Below are 27,737 nucleotides of genomic sequence, written 5' to 3' on the forward strand. Positions count from 1 at the left end.
CACCTCATAACTCCCTGGGCCAGGTTCTCACAGGTGGAGACTCAGCCCATCGGAGACCCCAGCTATCACGTAGCCTGTTTGATTTCTTGGAGCTGACAGGATTTCTGTCTGATGAACCTCTCCATGGGGCACACAATGAGATGTCCAAGACTGGGGAGGCTCCTCCTGAGAAGTGAGGGTACTGATGGGAAATAATGAGCGGGATGGGTGGATAACAGCAGTGTTGGACCGTTCAAAGAGGATTATGGGAGGCACCTAAGGCCAGATGTAAGGAAAGAATTCATGGCTGTGTGTAACACATTCAGGAAGCTCTGGAAATGTTGGCTGTAGCTGTGTTAGTAGTCATGGCATAGTGTCACACTGAAGCCTACAATGAAGGTGGAGAGTATGGAAGCAAGAGACCTCAGCCATGACAGTCAGAGATGGGAGAAGCTCCCAGCACCACAGAGGATCAATTATGCTCTTATGAAATGATTGAATGAAGGGACTGCAGTCCAGATTGGGGGGGTTGACTTTGAGGGAGGCAAGCTGGGGTATTGGCAGATATCACAGGCAGAATATGGACAGATGCCTGGCAGAGGATGGGCATGGTATGGGCATGGGTAGAAAGAGGAAGAGTCCAGAGGTCCTAAGAACTGTGTGATGCGCACATTTGATGTGGGGAGTAGTGTCCTGTGTGTGTTGAGCTGTATGTTGAGTGTGTGGTGTGTAGCTTTGTGTGGTATATGTGGTATAAGGATGTTCTCACACAGCAACGACACCAGAGTTGAACTTTGGGCCTGTTAGGAATGTGAGGACGCACTTGTTGGCTCACCACCAGGGCCCTTTCCTATAAATCAGTGTATTATGTGCTTTTCTCCTTGTCCCAGGCTCCTGTCTGGTGCTGTCCCTTCATAGCAGCATCTTTTATCATGGAGTATCGTGGGTGGTAAGGTCCTAGGGAAATGGATGAATTTGGGTTCTTATATATCTTGGGTTCTTAAGTATTTTCTGATATTTGTCACTTGAAAATTCAGGACAGAATTGTGTCAAGGACAGAGGTGACACTTTAGCAGATCTGGCCCGACCAGGGGGTCTATTCATGGGTAGCTGTGCCCACAGAAGTGGGATAGATATACCTAACCTTGTGACCACTCTTTTGGGGGCTGCAAACCTACCTGTCATCACAGGAACCTCCTGCCAAGCCTAGTCAGCCATACTGACCTGCCATAGAGATGTCAGCTTTTGATCCTGGCCCTGGCGATTCCCCTGACAATGTCAAGCAGTGTTGCAGGCCAGTCATTCTATACCCAGCAGCAGACAGCTTTGTGCCCTTTCTATCTCTCAGATGAACATCTGTGGTGTGAACCGGAGCCGGGTCCTCCCAGAAGCCCAGGCCAGCAATGTGAAGAAGATCCTACCACGCCCTTTGTCCAGGGTGAATGGCTGGTCACCACCCCTCCACTCCTTCCAGGCAATATCCTGGACCACCTATCTGGCCATGTCCATTGTCACCTTTGGGATCTTCATCCCCTTTCTACCAACTAGCTGGAAATATGCTGCCTATGTTGTATCCTTTGTGCTAGTGGGGTGGGGCCCTGGGCTGCCTGTCTCTTGGAGGTGGAGGGGCTTCTGGATGTCTTAAGAGAATTGGCCCTGAGCCCCATCATGCCTGTGCAATGGGCTCTGTTTCTGCCTAGACCACTTGTTTCTGTGGCCCTGAAGTCAGTCCTGTGACTCCACATTGCCCGATAGGAGGTGCTCTGGCTACTGTGAAGGTAGAATCTGCTAGATACAAGGTGAGAGTAGGGGTCCTGGAAGTGGCGACCCAAGGAAAGGGAAGCAGCGACAGACTCCAGTCATATTATCTCTCTTGCAGTGCACAGACAGACCCCTCTCTGTTGACTGACAGAGTAGCTACATCAACGAGAAAGGACTTCAGTAGCTTGTGCTTGGCTGCCTCCAATCCACATCTTGGCAGTGTGCTTGCATAGCCCTACGGAGCCTAGCCCTAAGGAAGGACAGGCCTTTAGACATGGTTCCACAGGACAGTGGGGAGACATGTCCATACACTCACTTATTTGTGGTATGGTGTGTATCAGGGTGGGCATCTGGGATCGGGCATCACACTTAACATCTGTTCAGAGAAACCAGGTCCTTAGGCATGGGTTCACATTACAGCCAGGGCCAAGTTGCTGCAAAGTGGGCCTGGGCCCAGAAAATTACATCCCCAAAGCCATAAATGAGCCCTGCATGATCACTTTAGTGAGAACATAATCTGGCAGTGGGCTCTACGGGACATACTGCTCTGGCTGACATTCCGCAGGTCCCGGAGTGGAGAGAACCAGGCATATGTGAGTAGTGGTTAGGAAGGGGGAAGTGACTGTTAAAAGAGCCAGGGCCAATACTGTGATTTCTTGGGGGCTGCTTTGTTGAGACTGGGTACAGAGGTACCTCACAGTCACCTACTTCCACAGTCAGGGCTGGCCAGTTTTCCGCTTTTCACATGCATGTTCATGGGATCATCTTTAAAAACCTCAGATGTCATAAAGTACCACCTGTAAATGCTGCAGTTTGTATAGAATCCTGGCTTTTATGATTATAGCCATCTTTCTGCTTTTTCACACAGCAAACTCTATCACTGATTTCCCAATCAATATCCCTATTGCCAACACCTGTATTTTCTTTATTATTTTACAGTGAGTGCTAGTGATTGAACCCAGAGCACTCTGTACCATAGCTCATGGTTGCAATACCCTGAAACTTCCCACAGTGTGGCACCTCTAGGCTTTTGTTTGAAGAAACTGGGCCAGAATGTAGTCCAGTTTAGCTGTGGCTAATTTTTTTTTTTTATTCTCCGTGGTAGAGACTTATTTGTGGAAAAGCTCTTGATAATGAATTCAATGTGACAGGTAAACAGTTATTCAGGTTTTCTGTTTCATTGTATGTTCATTTTAGTAAGTTGTATTTTTCATGAAATTTGAATATTCTAAAATGTCAAATTTCTTGAATAAAGTCATTCACAATATTTCCTATGCTTTTCATTTCATCTCTGAAGGACACAGATATTTTTGGGGGATAGGATTTTCTGTGTAGCCAAGTTGGGCTATGAACTTGTGATCCTCCAGACCCAGCCTCTCAGGTGTTAGAATTAAATGTGTACTACTCTACTACATCTGGCTTCAGAACATATTGCAACATGTCTTCTTTGACTTCCTGTATTTCTTCCTTCTTGTCTTCCTTCCTTTCTTGTCTTCCTTCCTCCCTCCCTCCCTCCCTCCCTCCCTTCCTTCCTTCCTTACCTTCCTTCCTCCCCCCCCCCCTTTCTTTTTACCTGGAATTGGAGCTCCATGCATCCAGGCTCACTGTGAGCTCTGACTTTCCCTCTCAGCCTCTCAAATGCTGGGACTGCAGGTGTGCACCACTACCCCAACTTTCTTGTAAATAATCACCTTTACAATCTATGACTTTTCTCTACTGTTGACTTTTTTCTATTTTTAACTTTTCAGTTTTTTAATTTTTTACTACTCTTTTCAACTAACTTCAAGATTACTGTGATGGTCTTTTTCTATCACCTTTAGGAGAAAATTCAGGTCCTTGGCTGCCTCACCAGAAACTTAGAGTGCAAACTCTGGGCCTTATAAACGCTTTATGCTACTATGCTTTCCCAAAAAGTAGGGCCCTATGCTGTCTAGTTTTTATGTCAATTTGATACAAGCTAGAGTCATTTAGGAAGAGGGAAGCTTAGTTGAGAAAAAGCCTGTATAGTACTGGCCCATAGGCAAGTCTGTGGAGCATTTTCTTGCTTTCCCTGGACCTGGATGGAATAAGACAGCAAGCTGAGTGAGCCATAGTAAGACAGTAAGCAGTGTTCTTACATGGCTTCTGCTTCAGCTCCAGCTTGAAGTGCTTGCCCTGTCTTGCTTGAGTGCCTGCCCTGACTTCTCTCAGTGATGGATTATTACCTGGAAGTATACAACTTCTCCAAGTTGCTTTTGGTCATGATGTTTTTATCACAGCAACAGAAATCCTAACTAAGGCAGGCCCCATTTCCTGCACTCCTGGAGCAGGAGTTGACCATGCATCTTGCTAGTGACTGGATACTTGTTTTTAGAGAGAAACTAATGATGCCATTGGCAGGGACACTTTGAGCACACACATCCTGGCAACATGTACCCCTGGTAACATGTATCCTGGAACACACATGATGGGCATATATACTTTGGGTACTTGAATCTCAGGTACATTCATCCTGACACACATCATGGGCATACATGCATCTTGGATATGTATTCACATACATGCACACACACACACTTCTCAGATGTAAGCATCCTGAATATACATATCTCAGGTACACATGCTTCCTGAGAAGGCTTCCTCCACCCTATACATGCATCCTGCCAAGCACATACACACATATCCCAGATACATATACCCTGGGCACATGTACATCCCAAACACAGTTGCATCCTTGGCAGAACCCCACCCCCAGTAACACACCCTGAATATGCACACATCCGGGGCACAAACATCCCAGACATGGGAATCCTAGACACACTTTTACTCAGTCCATCTTGCAACATCAGGTCCTATTTGGGGGAGATAGGATGAGGGTGGTCTATAGGTATCAGCTACAAGTACAGCGAATAGCTTCAGATCCCTGTCTGCCCTATGCCCTGGGTCAAAATAGACAGCAGCACCCTCTTCTAAGAGGAGCCTTTGCTAAAGCCCAGGTTCTATCCAGTTATCAGGATAGGGTTGGCATTTGAGCCATGCAAGTCTAAACCACGTAGAAGTTCAAGTGTTCATAAAGGAGGGGACAGGAAGGTACAGCTGCCTGAGTCATCATGCTCCTCAAACACATAGCACTCCAACAGTCTTTCTATCTTCTCATCGGGGTGATAAGTGACAACTCTAAGTAGTGGTTCATCTCACTACACCTAGTATGTATCCCACAACCCCTGATGTACCCTCCTTGGTCCTCCAGAATCTCTAGACCTTGTTGTTGGCCTAATGAGCCTCCATTGTGTACTGAAACCCAGATCCTCTGTCCTCCAATAGCATCTGCCTTGGGTAGTCCCCTCTTATTAAGAACCCTCTAATGCCTCAGATCTGCAGAGTTGAAAAGCAATGCTAGTGGTCCCTATGAACTCTTCAGTGCAGCCTGTGGGCCTCCTGGGCCCCTGATCATGATAAGGGTTCTGTCCATGCAATGCCAGACGTGGCATCCTCACTAGATGTTGTTAGCATGGGTGAAAAACAGGCATTAATTCAGCAATGTCTAATGTCTCCTAAATGTCCTTTGTAAGAGTCTTTAAAACCCAGAATGTAGACAGCTCTGAGTCTTGAACATGAGGCTTTAGCCTCTCTGTCTCTTTAGTGGAGCATGGCAGCTGCCAGTCTGAGCTTGGCTGAGCATTTCTAAGATGTTAGGTAACCTGTGGCCTGACAGGCTGACAGGTGTCGGCACAACACACTGTCATTAGGGTATAGCACCTGCGGAGGCATAGCTACAGTCAGTGCTAAATCTCTAGCTCTGTCACTGAACTTGCCCACCTATACCCTATAAAGGAGGGATTTCCTTCCTACTCCCTACATTCCTTCTTGCTTCCTTTGTCTTGTATTTATCAGTTCTGCAGAATAATGTGTGTGAGACCTACGGCTGTCTCGACAGAGCTACTCAAGGTGTCTTAGGAGAGAGGTGATGTTTTTCTCTTAGTTCTCGGGTAGCAGTCTAAAATGAAAGTGGCACGGGGCTAGAGTCCCCTGAAAGGTACTGGAGAGTACTATGTCACCTGATCCTTGGCCCCAGGGATGCAGTCTTCTCTCTGTGTTCGTTCACCCGTCTTCTGTCCTGGAAATTTAGTCTATTGTGTTTCCTGTGAAAATGTTTAGTTGTGTGTGTGTGTGTGTGTGCCAGTGTATGCATGCATGTGTTGGTTGCTTGTACCATAGTGTGTGTATGTGTGAACATGCATGCATGTGTGCGTATGTGTGTGATGCTTGCATTGTGGCATTGTGTGGGTGCATGTATGTGCATGCATGTGCGTTGTTTGCACCATAGCACATATGTGTGTTCAGTGCGTGCGTGCGTGCATGCGTGCGTGTGCGTGTGTGTGTGTGTGGCACACACACTGTAGCATGTTTGTGGAGTTCTGAGGACACTTTTTAGGAGTCGGTTCTCTCCTTCTACCACAGGATCCAGGTTGTCAGGTTACACAGAAAGCTCTTTCAGCTGCTGAACCACTTTGTCAATCTATAGTTGCCATTTTATAAGGCCTGTGATCACAATGACCTGATTGTTCCCATTGGCCTCATTTACCTGATGTGTGATAACTCTGTTTTGCAAGTGAGGTGTGCTAATTTTGGTGTCAGAACATGAATATATTTGGGAGATATGTACTGCCTTATAATCACTACTTTCGTTCTTATTTTTATTCCTAACTTGGCCCTGTTTGGCCCTGCATCTTGTCAGTTGGTTTTGTGTTTACTGCAGTGGGTCTGAGCTCTACATGTTCTCTGCCCCTTCTTCCCGCACACCCAGTGCCCGACCTTCATTTCCAAAGCCCTACATCCACTGAGCAGTTCAGTCCTCAGCCAGTGTCCAGAGAGGCTGCAGCCCCAGCAGCTTTCTTGGCTTTACAGGTCAGGCTGCTTTCTCTGGAATCCTTTTTTACTAGTCTGTCCCCAGCCTGGTTACACTGGCATTATGCTCAAACCAGCAGCACTTGGTGCTAGTTTATAGCCACTAGAGGGCGCCAGCATCATTTGGCACCTGCTAGGCACCATGGGAGGCTTGGGAAGTGGGGGTCTGGGTTAGGAGAAGAGGAAGGGCTTTCTGTGGAGGACACCTGAGAGAACTAGAGGCAGAGAAAAGCCTGAAGATCCTTCTTGTGGTGCAGAAGAAAAAGGGCCCACCATTCTGGTGGCCCATGAGGGTCCTGTCATCAGTGGGACTCCCACCTTGCTGACAAGGGAACAACAGGGCCCACTGTGCAGTATCAAAATTTATCCATATCAATCTCTTTTAGAGTCCTGTGTTTGGAACAAATGTGATCTAGGAGAGGGGGCATCAAGCAAGGTGTCTAAGTCTGCTGTTGTAGCTCAGCCACAGAATTTGCCCTGGAGAAACCATGAGCCCAGACAGTACCAGAATGTTGGCTTCTCCTGGGCTTCCCCTCTTCCTGCGGAAACAGGACAAGGGAGAGGTCACTGGTTCGAGGAGACTGAGGAGGGTGGTGTCCTGAGCTGGCGCCCTTCCTTTGTTTGTTTACTAAACACAGATTGTTGCTAGGGAATGTTCCAGCCAGCTGTGGTTCTCATAGGCTCCCACATGGAAACTTCCAGAGGGAGTTGGAGGGAGGCCTCCACAGAGGATGCCTCACCCTGCTTCTTTCTCATTTACCTATCCACTGAGACAAGGCTTATGTGCAGGCAGGGGCAGACCATGAAGTTTTTCTTCACCTTGGTGTGTGGTAGGGAGTGGCCAGCCAGGTCATTTGGGGCAGAATATAGTACGGTATGGTCACCAGCATGATTCTTATGGGTGACAGGGATATCCTTGAATGGTACAACATTTGCTGGCAAAGTGCTACTAGACAAGCTTTGCACAGGGAAATGTGATAAAAGATGTGCTGTGACTTTGTCTTTCATAAGAGATCTCCATGTCCTAGAGGGACAGGTGACCTTGTGTCTGACTTCTGAGTTCCATGTTAGTGCTTTTGGGGTGGGTCTCCCGGTCTCCCACATGCTGCTGGGTACTGGCTGCCCTTTAGGATCTGAGTGAGCAGGTTCAGGTTCAAGGGAACCAGGCTCAGTTGCACCCCGAGAACTACTTTGCAACCATAGCCTCCCTATGATCAGCCTGTGTCCCAGGAGTCTCCAACATTGGGACTCGTGTGTGAGCAGAGTATGAATACTGGTGGCTTAGAGAATGTGTGAGGGTACCGCGAGGGGTGGTCACGGAGGGCCTGGGCAGTTTTCCTCACCTTACCTCCTTTGTTCTTCAAAACTCCTCTTGGGCTTCCTACCTAGCCTTCCCACCTATTGGTTTCCTTTAAAAACAGGTCTGCTCTAGTGCTTCAGAGAGAGAGAGAGAGACAGCACTCAGGCAGTGTGAGACTTCCTGTGACTTCAGCCCTTGCCCATCAATGTCCCAGGCTCTGAACATGTTCCCTACTACACATCATCATGAGGGCAGCACATCAGCCCTCAACTCAGCCTCTAAGGTTGGGAGTAGCTGCTGGACATGCTCTTGGCTATGGTAGTATCAACAACTGTGAGTGACCCTGTGCCAAGTCCCACTGGCCTATACTATAGTTGCAATCTGTTCTGCAATAGCCCAGGTGGTACTATCTGTGGCCAACACTATGGGGTCAGAGTGGCCTTAGGAAGGACTTTGGGTGTCTGTCATGCCTCACTGGCATAGCATATGTGAGCCACTGGGGCTCATCTGGCACTTTCCCACTGCCTAGCCACTTCTGCCACACACTCACCCAGCCCTGCACCAGCTCCTACTCTGGACCTCCTGGCATATAGCTTTCACAGTCACTTCTCTGTTCTGAACCTGCTTTTCAGTCCTGTGTCCATGCCTAGAATTCTGGGCACTGTTTCATGCCGGAGGATGGGGTGTGTCAGACAGGATCTGGGCCTCTTACAGGCTTGTCCTACATCATTGATCTTTTTGGAACCCCCATTAGGGCTCCCCTATGAGCACTTATGTCTTATGTCTATGTCGTCAATGCTTTTGGCCTTTGTCTTACCTGGACACAACGGAGCCTGACTACTGGCACAAACTTAGGCTGTGGTACATGGGACCCTGTCGACTCCCTCTAGAGATGCTGTAAATACTGGCTCACAAGCCCAGAAGGCAGGGCAAGAGAGGAGAGTCCTTATGCTTAGCATCTCCTTTTGTATATTATCCTAGGGACAGGAGAAGGGTGGAGGGGACAAAGATGGTCATTTAGGCTTAGATGGACACAACTCAAAGGTGCCTGGGAGTCTGGTAACCCTGAAAGTTCTAACTCAGGCTGAGGTTGGGTACCCTCCAACTGCTTCCCAGCCTTCACGTCTCTGGTGAATATAGCTTCGTCTTGTGTTATCCACAGTAACTCTACGGGCGATGTGATCCTCATATCTTCATGAGCTGGCATGCCCTGGCCCCACGTATAGGCTAGGCCTTTCCCACCTACGAAACACCCACCACCAGGTGAACTCCTCTGAGCCTCTGAAGCTAGCATCCCAAGGTATAGACTGCTCTTTTTCCCACCCATTCCTTGTACTTTGCCACGGAGGCATTAAGGGCTTGTTCACACTGTGCTCAGTAGTTGGCTGGCTTGGCAGGGTCCCTGAAGTGAGCGTCTCTATGGGATCTATTGTCAGGTGCTACAGACAGCAATGCCTGAGGAAGCAGTTCCAGGGTCTTTCCTTAGTCTCTGATACTATCTGTCCCCCTGGGAGATACCTTACATCACGTCAGCCAGGCCCAGGCCCAGGGCTGTGTGTTCCTTGACAGCCCAGGTGATGGGTGGGTTGTCCCTGTTCCACCTCATCGTGCACTTGATCACAACTACCATCGATCCAGCTGACACCAATGTCCGACTCAAAAAGGACTATTCGGAGCCTGTGCCGACCTTCGACCGGTCCAAACATGCACACGTGATCCAGAACCAGTATTGCCACCTGTGTGAGGTTACCGTGTGAGTGGAGTATCTGCTGAGCAGTGGGGCAGGGGCACTTTTAGGAGTTCGGGTGTAGAGTACTGCCGACCCATGGTCCCACAGCTGGCCAGCTGAGCCTGCCGTCATTAGGCATTGGCCCTTGGCGGCACTCCATAGAGGATTCAGTCGTGTGCTCAGAGCCTCCCAGGAGGCCACACTTATGTCACCTATCCTATAGGCTGAGAATTTTGCCTTCCGGTTCCCAGCACTTCTCTCCCTTGGTGTGAAGAATGGCAGTGTGAAGCCCGCTGTGTCATTTTCAGGTCCTCTTGTACGCACAGGCCCTTTTTTGTGGTGGTGGTGGTGGCTGTGGGGCAAGTACGCTACTTCCTTGTGATTTTTCTGATAAACCTCACATCCCCAACTGGGAAGGAGAGAAGGCAATTTCAGCTGATACCTGGTGGGCTCCAAGGTCTCCAGGACCTGAGGAGGGCAGCACACTGACTTGGCTACTGGAAGGCACTGTGGGTACTCGGTGAGATACCGGCCTTCAACTCCTAGATTTTTCAGGCTCCCATCTAGCTACAGGGAAGTCCAGAGTCCATCTTTCAAGAACAATGCCCTTGGGCACGGGCTCATCTCTTTCCCAAGATGGCCTTGTCTTTCCTACCGACTTCTAGTACCCTGTTGCTTTCATTTCATTTTCGACATTCAGTTCCCATGGTGCACTTGGGGTCAGCAGGCTGTTTCTCCTGATTTCTCTCCCAGGAGCAAGAAAGCCAAACATTGCAGCTCCTGCAACAAATGTGTCTCTGGTTTTGACCACCACTGCAAATGGCTGAACAACTGCGTGGGTAGCAGAAACTACCGGTGAGGCGCTCTCAGGGTCAAGGCTATGGCCTGGGGGGAGGATCTGTGGCCTGGAATTCACAGGAATAGATGGCAGGTAACAAAGTGGAGGGGGCCATCAAGGCTGGCAACAGCACAGGGGACGGGTGACCTTTGAGCCATGTCTCTGTTTCCAGCGAGGGCAGAGCTTAGCTAGTTAGTGTCCATATGCTTCTGGCTCTGATATGTGTTGGTGAAGCTGCCCCTGAGCACGTGGAATAATTTCACGCTCACAAAGCCCATAATCAGAGCGCTCACCATGAACAGTAAGCCACAGCCTGGCTGAGCTCTCTAAACTCCCTGCTTCAGAACTACCTACCTTCTCAATGCCACGGCTACCAACCCAAGAGCAGTGGACAGACTCATGAGCATCTAGACCACCCTGAGGCATTTCCCTGGTCATGAGTGCTATTGGGCACCAGGTCAGGGTGTAGGACAGTAGTGCTCAAACTCCCTAATGCTGTGACTCCTTAATATAGCCCCTCATGCTGTGGTAACCCCCGACCATAAAACTACTTTCTTTGCTACTTTGTAGCTGTGATTATACTACTGTTGTGAATCATAATGTAAGTCTTTTTAGAGATAGTGGTTTGCCAAAGGGGTCTCTACCCCACAGGTTAAGAACCACGGGCCCAGGCTGTCCATCCGCCCTGGGAGTCCTAAAGATGAACAGGAGGATATAGTAGCTTCTTATACCCAACCTGATGCCTTGCTCTGCCATGACAATACCCTGGCCTGAGGTCTCTGCCATCTATCTAGAGAGGTGCCTGCCACCACAGGTGTAGCTTTTGCTCCTTCCTGAATGAGCTTTTGAGCTTGAAAAATGCAGTCACTATTACTAGGCATCCCAGTGTGGCCTGTTACTTATGTGCCACGATGGTTCTGGCAGTGACTGGATTAGCCATGAGACCCTTGACCTCAGTCTCTTTGAGTGGCTCATATTGAGCTAGTTGAGGTTCTTCAACTAGCCACATTCTTCTGGGAAGACAAATTGTAATAGGGGAGGGTGTGTGTGGCCTGCCCATGAGTGGGGAGAAGGCAGAAGAAGGCACACTTGACTTGGCATTGAGACATAGCCTCTGTGCGGTGAAATTGGGCTTGGGGAAGAGCAGAGGGTGATAGGTACCACCCATTCTCACTAGCTAGCCCTGATCCTTAACACCTTCACTCTCTGTCTCCTCATTCTTTGTGGCCCAAAAAAGCATGAGGAGGCAGTGGCATTTATTTTCATCCCATGTATATGGATATTTTGCCTGCATGTATGTCTGGGGTACTTCTTGGCCTCAGAGACCAAGAGAGGGAATCATATCCTCCTGGAACTGGAGTTACAGACAGTAACTATGTGGGTGCTGAGAATTGGACCCTGGTCCTCTGGAAGAGCACTCAGTGCTCTTAACCACCGAACCATCTTTCTAGCTCTGCAATAGAATTTTGATATAATTTGGCACCTGAGTTGAACAGAAACCCTGAAAGAGAGTCCCATGTCTCATAGTCCTAATAAACAGGAAGACAAATAGATCTTTCAGAATGGGGTGCAATAAAGGCTGGGGGAGGTCAGCCCAATGCATGGGAAGGCAGTGAGGGAAGAAGTGGGTGAGGGAGAGGATAGGGAGGGGGAGGAGGAAAGGAAGAAAAGAATAAAGAAAAAGAAAGAGAAGGAGAAGGAGGAAGAAGACTGTGGTTCCTGTATGGCCATGATTACAGCATGCTTGCTGGAAGAGGTTCTGTCTACCTGGGTGATCGTTTGCCATTTGGGGGATTAGCTTTTCCCATTAGGTGGGAATGGTATTCTTGTCTAGACTGCAGGATGAAAGGACAAAAGGTGGTAGGGAATGTGGAGCACGGTCCATGCAATCAGGAGCCAACATCTGCCTAGAGTATGCGAAGGACATGGTAGAAAGAGCACACGAAGAAAGAGTAGGGAAGACGCCAGTAGAGTTTGGGCTCTTTACCCACACCAGACCTGTATGATGCCCTCATGTGCTTGGTGGGTGCCAGTCTGTCCCGACGTCCCACTCTCTCATCTCTGAGCAGGATCACATTCCTCTCACGCAGGTTCTTCTTCTGCTCTGTGGCCTCAGCGGCAGCTGCCCTGCTTGGCACGATGGTTATCTTGCTGTACATCTTCATCCAGTACTTTGTCAACCCCGACGAGCTTCGCACAGACCCCCTGTATAAAGGTACCCTTCTGATGCTCGGGGACTGTTTCTACCTGGTTCCCATGTGCCACGTGTTAGGCTTCCCAGCCTCCCCCTCCATGTTCCCTCACTCCCCAGTTGACCCGAGCTTCTCTGAGACCTCATGTTCAGGGGTTGGAGTGAGGTATGCCCTGTGACCCTTCTGTCCCTTCAGTCATTCTTGAGCACCTAGACAATGAATCCTTTAGCAGTGCTGAGTGGAGAAGGCAGGGGCCTACCTTGTAGGACACAATTACTTGTAGAGAAGAACGACAGAAAGTGAGGCTATTAGGTTGAGCCACAGACTCTGAGGGGAAGCTCAGAGATTCTATGATTAAATAGGTCCAGAGGCACAAGCCAATGGCACAAATGTCTGAAATAAGAGGGGAAGGGGTTGGGCTAAACTTGGCCTCCAAAGTGTCTAAGTCCTGACTCAGACCTGAGGTGGTTTGTTATCTGGAAAAGGATCTTTTGGATATGGTTAGGGATTCTGAGGTGAGGAGCCCATCTTAAGCCCCCCATGTGCCCAAATCTGATGCCAACGTCCTCAGGAGAAAAAAGAGGAAATGCGGACTTGTAAAGGACCAATGGAAGTAGGAGGCAGAGGATGACCACACGATGAGAAGTGCCCGTGGCACTCAGAGCAGGAAGAAGATGGAAGGGCCTTTTCCTGGAACCTCGGAGAGAGGATACTCTGTTTTCGGGCTTGTGGCTTACAGATAAGAGAGGATTACTGTATTGTCTAACTGCCACCAGCTTATGGCCATTTGTCACAACAGCCCTAAGATACTGACCCAGGTGACTGAAGTGGGATGTCCCTTTGCTGGTTTTCCTATGGGCCAGGGGGAAACCACCCACCTCTGCTCCAAGCATCATAGGCATTTGCTCAAGTCCTGCAACAGGAGATGATAAGGCCTGTTTGCCATTTATCTTGGGGCATCCCTGGAGTCAACATGACAGAATGTTCTTTTAAGAAAGAGCTTTCTAAGTTCCATGTGACAGGACCTCAGCTTCTACATCTCCTGTAACCACTTAGGACTTTTGGTACTCTGGAGCACTCTCTGGAAGCCACCACAATGACCTCTCCATTAGTAATGTTACCTTTCTTAAACAATTGCCATGCTGAGAAAGCAGAGAAAAGGAAACAAAAAGCAAAACGAAGGGAAGAGGGATGTTCAGAGTGGTGGTGATATGGCTGGGGCCATTGACCATGACATCAGATGTGGTGCAGGGGAGTGGATCACTTCTCTCCTTGGAGCAGACTTGTGGTTCTTTGAGTGTGTGTGGGTGGAGGTCACTTCCTGACTTGCCATTCCAGGACCCTACAGAGTTCATGGTCTGAGCTCAGAATCTAATGGACTGGAGTTTACGCCATTACTGAGATGGCCCATGGCCCTCTACACCCACGCGGCAGCATGTAGTATTTCCTTTTCAGATAGCACATATAGGAGGCCATTCTAGAAAGATCTAAGCACCTTTCTAGAATGTGATGTGGGTCAAGATGCTTGGGCTTGAAGTCTAGTCATCTAGTGTTATGTCACATAGGCTAGAAAACCCCTTATCCATGGTCTTGATTTTGAGGGCCATGGTGGACAGTGCTCAAGAAATGTACCAAGAAAGGAGCTTAGTTTTCATGGATGTCTGTGGGGCGACTTATCTGAAATAAAAGGGAGAGGCTTCGGGGAAGGGAAGGAGGGGGTCTGGCTCTATACTCCAGTATTCAGGAACTTCTCTCTAGCCATCATCTTGAATTCATAAAATGGGGATCATAGGGCCAGCCACAGCCAGTGAGCCCATGGGACCCACAGTAGAACAGGGCAAAAGCACATCCCCTGGCTGGCTGTCCTCACTCACCCTAGCATGCTCTGTCCCTCTGCTTACCTGACTACAGGTGCTGCAGTCTGGGTAGGTGCTAGATGGACATGTCTCTCTGTCTTCATAGAGATCAGCTCTAAGGAAATATGGCTGCTGTTCCTCCCACTGTGGCCTGTGCCTGTGAAGACCTCCGTGGTCCTTTCCATCGCGGTGGTGGTATTCCTGCTAGCCATCGCCAGCTTTGTGCTGCTCGGGCACCTGCTCATCTTCCACTTCTACCTGAGTATGTACCCACTCTGGACCTGCCGCTTTAGTTCCCTTGTCCCGAGGTAGACAGTGCCCAGTGAAGCCTTGCCAGAAATGAACTCATAGAGAAAAAGGACAGGCCATAGGAAGTAGATACCAGGCAAAGAAGGTCAGCACGTACAGCAAGGAACTGAGCTCATGGTCGAAAGCCTGCAGAAAGCACGGGAGATACTAAAATATTCAGAGACAAAGGAATATTACTATTATGCAAGAATAGGACATTAGGACCAGGAAGATTTAGGAAAGTGCCAAGTGGAAATTGTAACAATGAAACTTAAAGCCCAAGGGACTGGTTTTCCTCATCCAAATAGAGCCAAAGAAGAGGTCTCTATCTACAAACATGTGTCAGACACCTGGTAATACCATTAAGATCCCCTGCCTAAGGACTTGTTTCTGCTGAGTTAGAGCCACCTCTTCCCCTGCTGTGGGGAACTGGACATGAAACCTCTCTGGCCTTTTACAGTGGCAGGCCTGGTGGAGGGCAGCAGGGCTACTCGTACAGTGCTGGTTTCCTGTAGCTTGACTTACCCCAGACCTCAAGGCTGGTGTAGGCCATGCCTGTGGCTGTGAGGCCAGTGCCTGACTGAGTGCTGACCTCCTCCCATAGAAAGACCACACATATGGCCAGTTGTTCTTACCAGCAGCATCACCCTGAACCTCATGCTTCACAACCCACGAGCGTATTTAGTAGCACATATCCCTGACTTCAGCATTGTGATTACTTGGAACTTAGATCCTCCTTTTCCCCTCCCCCCTCCTCCACCTCCTCTTCTCCTCCTCCTAATATAGTGCAGAGCCATGAGTTAAATCTTGTTGGTGAAACTTGAGGTTTTAGATTTTTTGGGGGGTTAGGAATGACCTGGTTCATTACTATTTACTTGTGTTTAGATGTGTTTGTAGAGTGAGATAGAACCTGCATCAGCTGAACCTATATGTTTCAACAGAACACCGTATGCTATTTCATCGGTAACAAGGCCGGGAGGGCACCTCACATTCCTTGTGACTGAAACCCTCAGAATGATGCATCTTTGGGTTTGCCTTTAGAACCTCCATGCTTTTATAAACCGGGATTTATAAAAACATTAATTTCTAAGCTTATCAGGAAAATTTTCTCGTGTCTAAATGCTTTCAGATTTATCAACAATACCACCTTTCTTAGCACCTGACCTCATGTAGAACTCATTTCCCTCTTTATCTAGTCATTTTCTCTCTCTCTCTCTCCCCCTCTCTCTCTGTCTCTCTCTCTCTGTCTCTCTGTCTCTGTCTCTGTCTCTGCCTCTCTCTCTCTCTCTCTGAGTTAGGTCCAGCAGCTGGTGTCATGCCCAGTGATTCCCATAGAACCTAGACCTATAAGCCTGAAGATTACTTGGGCCCATTCTGCTTAGGAACACACATTTGGTGTTAGTCACTTTATCTTTCCACTTCATAGTAAGGACTTTGTGTCTGCTGTGTGAGGGGCGATTGTGTCTACTGACGTAGGGGTCAGTTCTGCATGTGTGGATGAGGTTTGGAGGCACCCACATTCTGGCAGAGAGGGGGACCATGGCAGTGAGGGGCATTGTGTGAGTGGAACTTTGCTGAGACACACTTTGTGGACGTCGGACTGAGGTGAACTTGCAGTGAGGTCTGAATGTGCTGAGTCCAGAATAGTGAGCACAAGAGGCTTCATCCCACAGAAGGCTCCTGGAAGGAACCGTGTCCCTGGAAGGAAGGGACTATGTCCCCTGGAACTTGCCAGACACTTTGATCTGCTTTGTCCCACTCTGCCACATATGAGTCACTTAGCAGCAAGGATCTAGGAGCTGTCAGCTGTTCCTATCTATGCTCTTATATAGAAACTCTTTAAGACGAGGTTCTAGGACTGCACAGTCTAGCCCATGCATGAAGCTACCAGAACTGAAGCTTCAGAGCTTAAAACCTGCACCCAGTCTTCCTCCTTCATCCAACACCACAGGGAGGCCAGACAGTCTGGTGCATTCCCGGTTGCTCATTCAGGCTGAAGTACAGCCTAACGACATGTTGACTGACACATCCTGAGTCTTAGAGAATCTCACTCAGAACTTTGGGGGACCCTAGATACTGCATGCTTCACTGGTGTCATGAGAACTGTGTCATTGACATTCATAGACCCAAACCCCACAGAAGAGCCACATACTTCCTGAGGAGTGCTGGTTCCAAGATGTAGTCAGGATTTTGGCTCCCAGTTCTCCCAGGTCTCTCATCTTCTACCACCACGCCTGCCCTCTCAAACAAGCTTCCTGGACAAAGATACACCATAGCAACTTTTGTCAGGACCAGAAAGAGTGAGGAGGCCTCACATGACCCAAGACAGGCATGCCCTTTAACTCTTCATGATATCATTACCTGATTCTGTGAACATAGACCCCCAGACTGAAAACTTCAGAAACCAAGGGCTCTATCCTGGCAAAACTCAGAGATGAAGATACAGAGAGCCCTGACTGAACCTCTAAGGCCTGAGCACTAGGCCCAAATATGCTGAGAGGAAGGCCCAGTGCATAGACAGGAACTTCTGCTATGGCATCCCTGACTTGACTTCCAGGATAACTTAGGCTACAGGGTGACTTCTCTAACCTGGAATTCCTCTACATTTATTTATTTATTTATTTTGAGGCATCATTGGCTGGCCTGGAACTCACTATGTAGACCATTCTGGCCTAGAACTCACAGAGATCTGCCTGCCTCTATCTCCAGAATGCTGTGATTAAAGGCGTGTGCCACCACATCTGGCTTCTTCCATTTCTTGACAGAACTTCCGGCTTCAAGGTGTAGGAGACTGACTACCTACTAGCTTTTGGTCCCAAGATGCTTGATGCTGGGAATGATTTGTTCATAGTACTCAGGGTCAACCAAGCCTCTTGGGTATACCAGTAAGGGGATATACTGGTATACCAGTAAGGGGGGAGGTGACAGAGGCCTCATGCTGTGAAGTGACACTCAGGTGCCCTCACTGAGCTGCTTTCCCCTCCCAGAACACTGACTAGGACTTGCTCTCATCTCTCCTCTCCAGAAATATCACCAAGGTATGTGGTGGCCAAGGTAATCCCATTGGTCAGCTGCTCTGAAGCCAAAGGCCTATGAGTTGTCTGGAAATGTGTGTGGCGTGGCCACAGATTTAGACTTCTGTTCCTGTAGCTGCTGATATGGCTTGGCTTTTTTGCCCATGGTGAGCTGCAATATGCCTGCACTGTTCCTCATATAGTGGTTAGGGGATTCATAGAGAGCCAGGGTGCTATATTCCTGAAGAATGACATGCTTCCTTTCATAACCTCTGAGAGAAGGTGATACTGAGAGGAGCCATGAGAATATTTTCAATTCAGAGTATCCTCAGTGGGCCAGGGACATGCACAGATTTGGCACTTAAATTAAGCTTCAAAAATGTCGGGGTTCTCCAGGCCACACCCTGGAGAACAAGTCAAGGGCAGCCAGCCACTGAGAGCTGCTGCCACCACTCAGAATGGGCTCAGAGGGCCGAAAGCAGGACAAGGTAGATCCAGTGGCAGCTGGAGCTGGACTTACACTAAGGCTAGGGCTGTTCGCTATGAAGATGTTCCTCTGAGATGGGAGAGCTGGAGTCAGGCTGAACATGCTGAGTTCAGGGCATTTAGATATCAAATATTTCCAGGGCATGTTGGCTAGTGTTATATATTAGTAAGACTGCCCCAAACTCACTAAAAGCACAGTCTGCAGATCTAGCCCACACTCAAGGACTGGACCTCATGTTATGAATACCCATGTGAACTGTCCTCTATCAGGTACCACTTTGAATATGGGCTGTAGATTCTAGGGCCCAGTGCCCAGCAAGTGTGGGAAGCTGAAGCCTGCGATGGAGGGATGAGGGGTTGTGTGGTCATGCTGGGGGAGGAATAGTGTGTTGAACTCAGTGGAGAAAGGACAGGATCCATACACTGCCAGAGCAAGCTGTTGGTGCTTGGTCACCATAAAGGACACACAGGGACATTACTCAGCTTCAGATGTGTTCATCACCTGGCCTGGACTGCATTTACATATACCATGGGGAGAAGGAATGTTTTAATGAGAATGTAAGCAAGTGCAGGCCCACAGGCTTACCCTGACTTACCTATGGCTACTTACTCTTACCCATGTGCTAGAAGCTGATGAGACTGGATCACAGCTAGATGGGCTAGGGAGATTCATCACTCCAACGACACAAAGCCAAATTCTGTAGGACCTCTGGGGATGGGGCATCTGCTTCTTTAGCTACAGATAAGGCCATTGGGTGGCCCTGTAGCTCCTCAGAAATACTTCCAAAGTACTGGTTCACATGTGTTGGTTTTGAAAAGTCAGATTCCTCACTAGAAGCACGGGGCTAGAATAGGCACTTACAGTTCTTTTCTCAAAAAACACACCTGGTCTTCTTGCAATAACCCAAATTACTTCTGCTGGGTGTGGTTGCCAAAGTCTCAGCCTGGGCTGGGGTTGCTTGTTATGCCTCACATTTGTTGGTAGCCCTGTATTATCTGAGGCAGAGTACCTAGGGTGAGGTGGCTGCATGGGGTGGAGGTAAATAGGCATAGGGTTGGTAGGTAAGCAGCAGGGTCAGCCCAGGGATCCAGTACTCCTACCAGCAGGACCTCTGTCGCCCCTAGGTAGCTATCCCTCTGAAGATGAAGGCTTCTAGAATCCTTGGAAAGAGTAGTTTTTCCTGAGCCTGACCTGCGGGAGCCATCCCAGGAGGATCCCAGATCTGGGATCCTCCTGGGATCTGTCAAGATGCTGAAAGCATGGGACCCATGAGAGATGTCACAGTCCAGCTCCTCTGGGACACCCCACCTCTGTGCTTAACTAGAGGCTTTGCATTGGGCAACAGGAAACAGTCAGGTCCTGTCACTCATAAAATGTGCAGAACATAGCTTGTCTAGTCTAGCATACCTGTTCCTCCTCCTGGTCTGGGCACATGAAAGGCAGTCACTCCCTGGAAAAGTGAACTGTGAACATGGGGTGCTATATGACATTGTGCATGGCTGCTGGATAACCCTGTCCTTTCCTGCCCTCCCCTTTGAAGTTGCCAAGAACCTGAGCACATTTGACTACATGATGAAGACTCGATTCCAGAAGAATTCCCATTCAGCAGAAAAAAAGGAGCTATCTGTACGGAAAAGGGGGACCATTTCCCAGGTGTGCTTGTCCTTCTGTGTCATGCTCATGGGAAGGCTGAGCCCAATGTGTGGGGACCTCCCAGCTTTGCACTGAGTTTCACTGTTGCTACTTTCCTAAGAGTCACTGGAAGTGTGTGATGTGTAGCATGTCTGTGTACATAGGGTACTTAGTGTGGCTGTCTGCATAGTGTGTAATGTGTATGTGCATACATATGGTATGGTATATATTTCTATGTGGTATGCATAGTGCATGGTATAAGTATAGTTTGGCTTGTGTCAATGTATATGTGTATCTTTGTGTGGCATATAATGTGTATGTGTTAAGTGTGTAACATGTGATGTATATGTATGGTATGTGATATGCCTTTGTGTGTGATGTTTTTGTATACTATGTTTATGTGGCATGTGGTGCATTAGCTGGTATGTCTATATGTTGTATGTGGTATGTGATACATCTGTGTGGTGGTACGTCTGTGTCTATGGGTTGTGTTTGTTTGGTATGTGATGTGCATGGCATTGATATGCCTGTGTGGTGTGTGGGGAATATGCTGTGTGAGATGTTGGTATGTTTGTGTGATGTGTCTATGTGGTGTCTGGTGTGGTGTATGTGGTGTGACTGTGTGGTGTGTGAAGTATATAATGTTTATATGGCCTGTCTATGTGGTGCAGTATCTCTGTCTCAAGCACACTCCAGGCCAGGCTTCATTCTCAGGAGTAGTTTCACAAACCAGACTCCATTTCTTTCTTTCTTATTGTGTGCATGTTCTTCTGATTTTTGTTTTTGTCTTGTTTTTAAGAGAAAGAACATGAAGTTGAAAGGAATCTGGGAGGAGTTTGGGGAGAGGAAAGAATTTGATGAAAATATATTGTATGGAATTCTCCATAAAAACAAAAGGAGGAGGAAGAGGAAAACAGTTGCACACAAACTCAGATTACAGAAGAGGGAGTAACCCATTGAGTGACACCAGGATTAACTTGATACTAAAGCCAGAAAATAGCACAAGAGAAGACTATAGTGAGCCAAAGATATTCAGTAAATGCAAGCAAAATACATGAAACATCAAACCAACACATATAGTAAATGCACACATAAGACTGATTGTACTCCAAGAGTAAGTGATGTGTATTCTAGAAATGCATTTGTTTAATATCTGTAAATCAATTATTGTAATAAACTAATAGAATAAGGGTTAAGAAACTTTTTGTTTATTTGCTTGTTTTTGGAGACAGGGTTTTTCTGTGACTTTGGAACCTGTCCTGGTACTAGCTCTTATAGACCAGGCTGGTCTCGAACTCAGAGTTACTCCTGCCTCTGTTGCCCAAGTGTTGGGATTAAAGGTGTGTGTCACCACTGCCCAGCTAGGGTTAAGAACCTTTTAACCATATCAACTCATACAGAAAATAAATGTGGACTCTGTTAAAACCCTACTTCTGTTTAAAAGAAATGCCCACAGCCCAAAACTAAGATGAAAACTATGAAGAGCTCATTAGTCTGCCACTTACATGGTGAACAATGAGCTCCTCTGCCTCCCCCTGCCCCTCCCCCAGCTGGGAACAGGGGACGACATCCATTCTCACCACCTCTGACATCATACTAAAGCCAGGGCAGTGATAGCTGAAGGCATATAGTAAACAACAGGAAACTGTTTATAGGCAACATAATCCTTAAAAAACGGGCAAACTACTAGCTTAACGGCTTTACAACAGCCTTGTATCAGATAAATGGAATAAGGGCCCAGAATTACAGCTTTCATTTCTGACCAGCCTGTGTTGAACAAGGCTAACTGGGGAGAAGTGCTGGCTTCTCTGGCTGATCCTGAACTGAATATGCCCAAGACTGAAAACCATTTTGAGTTTTCCTTTTATCCCTGCAGAAAATTCATAGACATAAGTCTATGTTTGGGAGCTAAATTTCCAGGGAAAACAAAACCTTTGTGACCTTGAACTCAGCAATTGCCACCAAATGCAACAGTGAAAAATCAATGTCTACATAAATGATACAATGGGAATTTATGAGATAAAAGATTTTCTTTTCAAAAATCGTCATTAAGGAAATGAAGCGTAAGGCATTGTCAAGGTGTTTCCAAGGCACACACCTGTACTAAAAACACAAAGAGCTTCCTAATGAAATGGCCCTACATCTGACCAAATCCTTTGCTAAGGAGAACAGGGATGGTTGAGGAAGCCTATGGAAAATGGTAGGCATCTTTTAATAAGACCAAGATACCCACACATCCACCAGCTCACCTCCACCAAAATGTCTGACAGTACCAATGTTAGCGACTCTTCCCAAGGAGCAGAAGGTGAAATGGGAATATAAACTCACCAGTGGTGAGAACAGTAAGTGGTACTCAGAAATCTACATAAACGTCACCACCCGCCAGCTTCAGGCCCTCTCCCACCTAGCCTCTGAGAGAGGAAAACATGTGCACACAAAAGTGGTTCTAAGGAAGTGTGCTGTCTGAGGAAGGGAGCTGTCCCCATGGTGACCTTCCCAGGTGTTGTCTCTCAAAACTGAAGACAGACTCTAGTAAGTAGCAGGCAGGATGCTCACCATAAGTAGCTTCTTGTCTCATTCATGCATTTTCATTTTCTCTGCAGGAGAAGAGTAACAGCACGGGCTGGTCTCAGTCCTCGCAGAGGTGAGTGGGTGGTAGCTTCCTGGTGATGTTTTATCTGAAAAACGGCTATGGCATCTTCACTTAAGGGGCTTTAGAAAACAGTTAATTTGTGGTGTGATGTTTTAAATGACGGGATGGCATAATGTAAAATATGGTTTTCCATTAGCTTCTTGACATTCATCACGGTTTATGTAGTTGTATACCCTGAGAAACTTTCTGACCGCTGTACTAATGCATAAATAAGGCTGCTTCTTTGTGCCCATTTGAGTTTGTGTGTGTGTGTGTGTGTGTGTGTGTGTGTGTGTGTGTGTGTGTGTGTGCACGAGCGCACATGTGTGTGGAGGCCAAAGATTGATGTCTCCCCTTGGTTGCTTTCCGTTTTACTCTTTGAGACACAGCATCTCTGTTTCTGTCTTTGTCTCTCTCTTTCCCCCAGCCCCAGGCGACCAGCTGCTTTCTGACTTGGCCAGATTGGCAGACCAGTGAGCTGCAGGATCTTCTGTCTCTGCTCCCCTGGTGCTGTGATGACAGGCATGTGCTGCCACATGCAGCTTTTCACATGGGTGCTAGGGATGAAATTCATGCCCTCGCGTTTGCAGGGCAAGAGCTTGACCTGTTAAATGGTTTCCCCAGCTCTGTTTGTTGTTTTCTACATCCATGTATAGCCATGCAGTTAGATGTGTCCCTATTAACCTCTAACAGTGTTTGGCTTAGATTATACAATCCCGAGAGTCAGAGCTTGTCATCCAATTCAATCTTGAGTCAAGGAGATATTGAGTAAGAATGCTCCCTAGCGACAGGCTCTGCCCGAGAGCAAGGCATGTGCCACGGGAAGCAATTGGCCCTAACACAAAGCCGGGCGAGCGGGGGTGGGGGATTGTGGAGATGACACACATTCTATAGTGTTCTCTGTTCTTATGGAAAAAGCTTTTTGTATAGCCAAAGAAAGTTATAACCAAGACAGGGCTATTTGCACTAACTGAATGTTCCACCTTGGTTTTCTGTCATGCTCTCCTCGTCACACCGTAGGCACAAATGCATGTGTGTTTTGAGGACTTACCATACAAAGTATTTTCAGGTTTGTGGATGTTGCAATTTTAGTCTCTCGCCTCTGTCACAGCAGAAATAATTAAGCATTCACCGGAGCCTCCTCAGACACACATATGCATAGCCCGACCCAGCCGTCAGTCATGGTCCCCCAGTCAGGACCCTGCAGGTGACCATGTCTGCTGAGCAGGCTAGAAGCAGCTACTCTGGACCCTGCCCAGGGCAGCCTTAGATCTGCATAATGGCTTCTCTAGCTGCTTCCCTGCTGGCCAAACCTCAGGGGCCTCTGTCATGAGCTCAGGAAGCTATTCTTCTGAGGAGAAAGCCACAGGCCTCTCCATGGAAGGTACCAAGAGGTGGCAGGCTGGAGGCAGGAACTAAATAGGAGATGGAAGGGAGAATCTTCACTCATGTCTAGTGGAGAGAGGATACATTCTCCATGAGTCTCTGGGAATCAGATACTCCCTTTTCTTGAGGAAAAGTTGGTGTTTGTTCAGAGAGGAACAATGGAAACCCCAGGGGCCCATCTCTACAGGATGAGCAATAGGCTGGCCCTGTGGCCCATTCCCACCCTCTGTGCCCAGGAAGCTTATGTCATCTTACTTCTGTCAGATATAAGCTTATATCTTACTTACTATCTTTCTGCTAGTCAGCCCATTCCTCCCTACTGTTCAGGGTCAGAAGTACTCCAGGCCTCAAGACACAGCTGAAGGTTCACACTTCATACATTAACATACTGAGAGTTGCTTTAGTTTTTTCCCCCCATCTATTGACCAGTGAGGACAGCTTATTCTGAAAAAGAAAAAGCATTTTCTTTTAAAGAACTGTTTTTCTTGTCTAAATTGCCTTTCTTAGAAACTTGATTGGCAATACCATTGTGTAACCAAATCATTGTGAATGTTGGTTTGAAATGCTGTCCAATCTTTTAAGCAGACTTCGAGTGTTCTTTCTCTCTCCCCCCTCCGTCCACCTCTCTCTCCCCTCCTCACTCCTTTGCCTGAAAGACTGGCAACATCTAACTGTGGTCATGACTATTAACTCCATTCCAAACCCAAATCCACTTCATTTTGTTTCTGATTACCAAGTGGATGCATATTACAGAAAATTATGGAAATCACAAATTTTTCTAAGTAAAACAAGTCCCCTCACTCAAGTCTCCTGACTACCAGGAGCCCCTGTTGCCATTCCCAAGGTCTTCCTTTTGAGTCCTTTTTCATCAAATATTCAATCCGCTGTTAAATAAAAATGTAATCATACCTTTCACTCTCGGAGACAACTTTTTAAACTCCACATATTTTCAACATTGTTAAAAGAAGGAGAACCACATTTTTGTGGAGATAAATACCTTCATCTTTGGGGCGAATACATGCCTCAAATATTATTTTTATTTTATAGTATTCTTTTCCAACATGATGATGAATTAGCCTTGTACTAGAAAGATCTGTGTGTGTGTGTGTGTGTGTGTGTGTGTGTGTGTGTGCATGTTGACAGAATGTAATGGTCAATATAATAGTACCTGCCCTTTAGTGCCACATCCAGCATGGCTCCAGGCACTTGGACCTGACTGGGGTGATGAAGTAATGAAGAAAAAAAAAATACAAGCATAGGCAGGTTCACAGACAGAAAGACAGAAAGCCAACATCAGGTGGTCTGGGCTCTCTTCTGGAGAAGCCACAGCACCCCAGAAACTCAGCATGTTTATTACATAGAGTTGGACAAAAAGGTGGAGTTATTGCATACAGCTAGTTAAGGAGAGAGGGTTATTACATACAGATAATAAAGGAGTCAGAGTTTATGATATACAGTTGGATCAAGAGGACAGGTTTAGCTAATCTCAGTAGGCACAGCCTCTGCAAGGGACAGTGTTCAGGCCATAAACATTGGGAGGGAGAAAGCTATAGTGGACATATTCTGCACACTGTCAACATTTGCAATCGGTCTCCCAAGGAACACTTTGACATGCCTCTGAACTTCACCCCAGGGAGAAGACTTTGCCGTTCCTCCATTGGTCTGAGGCTCTGGGTTTCTTGAGATGATTGGCTTGTGTAAACACACACATTCACCCAGGACTTGACACATTCAGGGCTTTCTTGAGTCCCTATACTTTCGGATACAGAAACTGTTTCTATGACAACCTAACAATGTGGATGTAGATAATAAACAGACACTGGTGTGCCTTGGCACACCACAGCCCAAGTTCCAGAGAGCATGGTTATTGTCTTAGTCCTGTGTGACACTGCACAAGCAGTAAGTGCCCATGAGATATAAGTATCAATTATAGCTATTGGTTAGTGGAGTATTCTGGGCCTAGCTTCACAGACAACTTTTTCTAATGGTTGGTAGACCATTCATGTATTGGGAATATCTCCTCTGGCATCTGTGTCTGTTGTGAAATATTCCATGAAATAGATGGATAGAGTTGGAAAGCAAATAGGAACAAGGACTGGGATTTCACATAGGGAGAATGTTCTTGTTTGACTTTGAGGGAGTTCCGGCCAGCTGCCGCCTTCCATGTGGTATGAATTGGTTTTCTCATTAGCACAGAAGACATTAGCACAAGCTCATTGTCTCCACACACAGCTGGGCTCTCCAGTGTCTCACACGCAGCATTGCCTCCTATTGGTCAGAATTACCCAGAGGGGTTGAGGATGAATCTGGCTAAGTACATTCGGGAAGCTTTTGAAATTTACTTCTCCTGAGATTCCTGCTTTCACCCTCAACACTGTTGGCAGCGTGGCTAGTATTGTCATTCTCATGTTGAGTCTGCATTCTTCTGCCTTCTTATGCTCCCTGGATACTCCAGATCAGCCTCCTACATTAGCTTGCTGGATCTGCTACAAGAAACTCCCATGAGTCAAGAGATGCTGGCGGTGTATGGTATGACCTTTTACCGAAATAGAGGTCTGACACAGGGCCCAAGCAGTATGAGGATTTACCTTTCTGTGTATGCCACTGGCTAGAAGTGAGGGTCCATCATGCTAGAATTAAATCCTGGTTTCCCATTTTGTAGTACACATGGCTATGCCCTCGAGAAGCCAGGATGAGATTCTTTAGCCCCAATTATGGGATCTCCCCCAAACTGCTGTCTGTCTTTTCTCCTCAGAGTGGAGCCCCAGAAGTTCCTGTTGTCTACTCTTTCACAACAGTCAAATGTGTGTTTCATAGCTCCAGCTCCAAAGGCTCCTCCACAGTGAAGGTGAGTGCTAACTGGGCCTTCAGGACATATGCCTAAGTCACCTGTAGGTCCACGGCTTCCCCAACCTGAAGAAAGCAATGCATTGGACTCCTGTTTGACTGATACTAAGTTTTACAGCTGTTGAATGGAACTCAGGTAGGAACAAAAGTATGAAACAGAAGGAAAATGGAGGGACAGAGATTCTCAACCATAAGGTGTCTGGAGGACAAGAGGAGGTGGGGGTAGACAATGAAGTAAAGAAATGAAACTACTAAAACTGAAGCAACATTTGTACATGTCAGTAAAGCATACTGGAGGCTACAATTGTAACATATACCTAGAAATAAGATTTACAGTTAAGTGGTGAAGACAGATGGTTATGTGGCCAACTAATGTTCCCTGATGTGATGATGGTTTTGATATGGTACCATATTAATACTACAAACCATGCTTCTAATTTGGAATTTTGATCTTCTCCTGGGTTAGTGACAAGTATGAGCCTCTCTCAGGATGGCAGCTTCAAGCCATCAGCCCAAGACCATGAGGAGACGCCTCTACTATGTGGTACATGATGTTGCTGAGCTGTGATCTTCAGTAGAGTATGTGCATTATGTATATTTTGGACTTAAGATATCTTCAGTTTATGATGAGTTCCTCAGAATGCAAACCCCGTTGCCATTCAAGAATCATTTATATAGAAGAATGTTAGCAATAATAGATTCTAGTTGTTAAGTACATAAGAATTTTCACTTTCAAATTTTCTAGATGTTTGAAAATTTTCACATTAAAATGTTGAGATATGACTTGGTATAAATAAACATGGCAAAAGTTCATGTGTTATGTTGTGTATAATGTGGTATACAGTGTGTAATGTATGTGTGGCTATTTTGTGTGATAGTGTATGGCACCTATAGTATCATTGTATCTGT

General features: G+C 47.2%; 1 protein-coding gene across 1 annotated transcript; it reads left to right on the forward strand.

Annotated features, from left to right (window-relative positions):
- On the forward strand, positions 1 to 27,441 carry LOC127220930 (palmitoyltransferase ZDHHC11). The gene is made up of 10 exons (XM_051182823.1): positions 1 to 178; positions 1,328 to 1,549; positions 9,502 to 9,680; positions 10,410 to 10,511; positions 12,585 to 12,709; positions 14,649 to 14,804; positions 19,872 to 19,984; positions 22,567 to 22,607; positions 26,737 to 26,829; positions 27,295 to 27,441. The coding sequence occupies exons 2-9, from the start codon at positions 1,328 to 1,330 to the stop codon at positions 26,825 to 26,827; spliced, it is 1,029 nt and encodes a 342-aa protein (XP_051038780.1). The 5' UTR covers positions 1 to 178; the 3' UTR covers positions 26,828 to 26,829; positions 27,295 to 27,441.
- Positions 27,442 to 27,737: the final 296 nt, after the last annotated feature.

The sequence above is a fragment of the Phodopus roborovskii genome, unplaced genomic scaffold (genome assembly GCF_943737965.1).
Source record: "Phodopus roborovskii unplaced genomic scaffold, PHOROB, whole genome shotgun sequence".
NCBI classification, from domain to species: domain Eukaryota; kingdom Metazoa; phylum Chordata; class Mammalia; order Rodentia; family Cricetidae; genus Phodopus; species Phodopus roborovskii.

Bases quoted from the DNA above. Each gene is read 5' to 3' on its own strand.
- LOC127220930 (XM_051182823.1), top strand. From the start codon at position 1,328: ATGAACATCTGTGGTGTGAACCGGAGCCGGGTCCTCCCAGAAGCCCAG. The intron at 9,681-10,409 runs GTGAGTGGAGTA...TTTCTCTCCCAG, and splicing joins CACCTGTGTGAGGTTACCGT to GAGCAAGAAAGCCAAACATT. The intron at 19,985-22,566 runs GTGTGCTTGTCC...TTTTCTCTGCAG, and splicing joins AAAGGGGGACCATTTCCCAG to GAGAAGAGTAACAGCACGGG.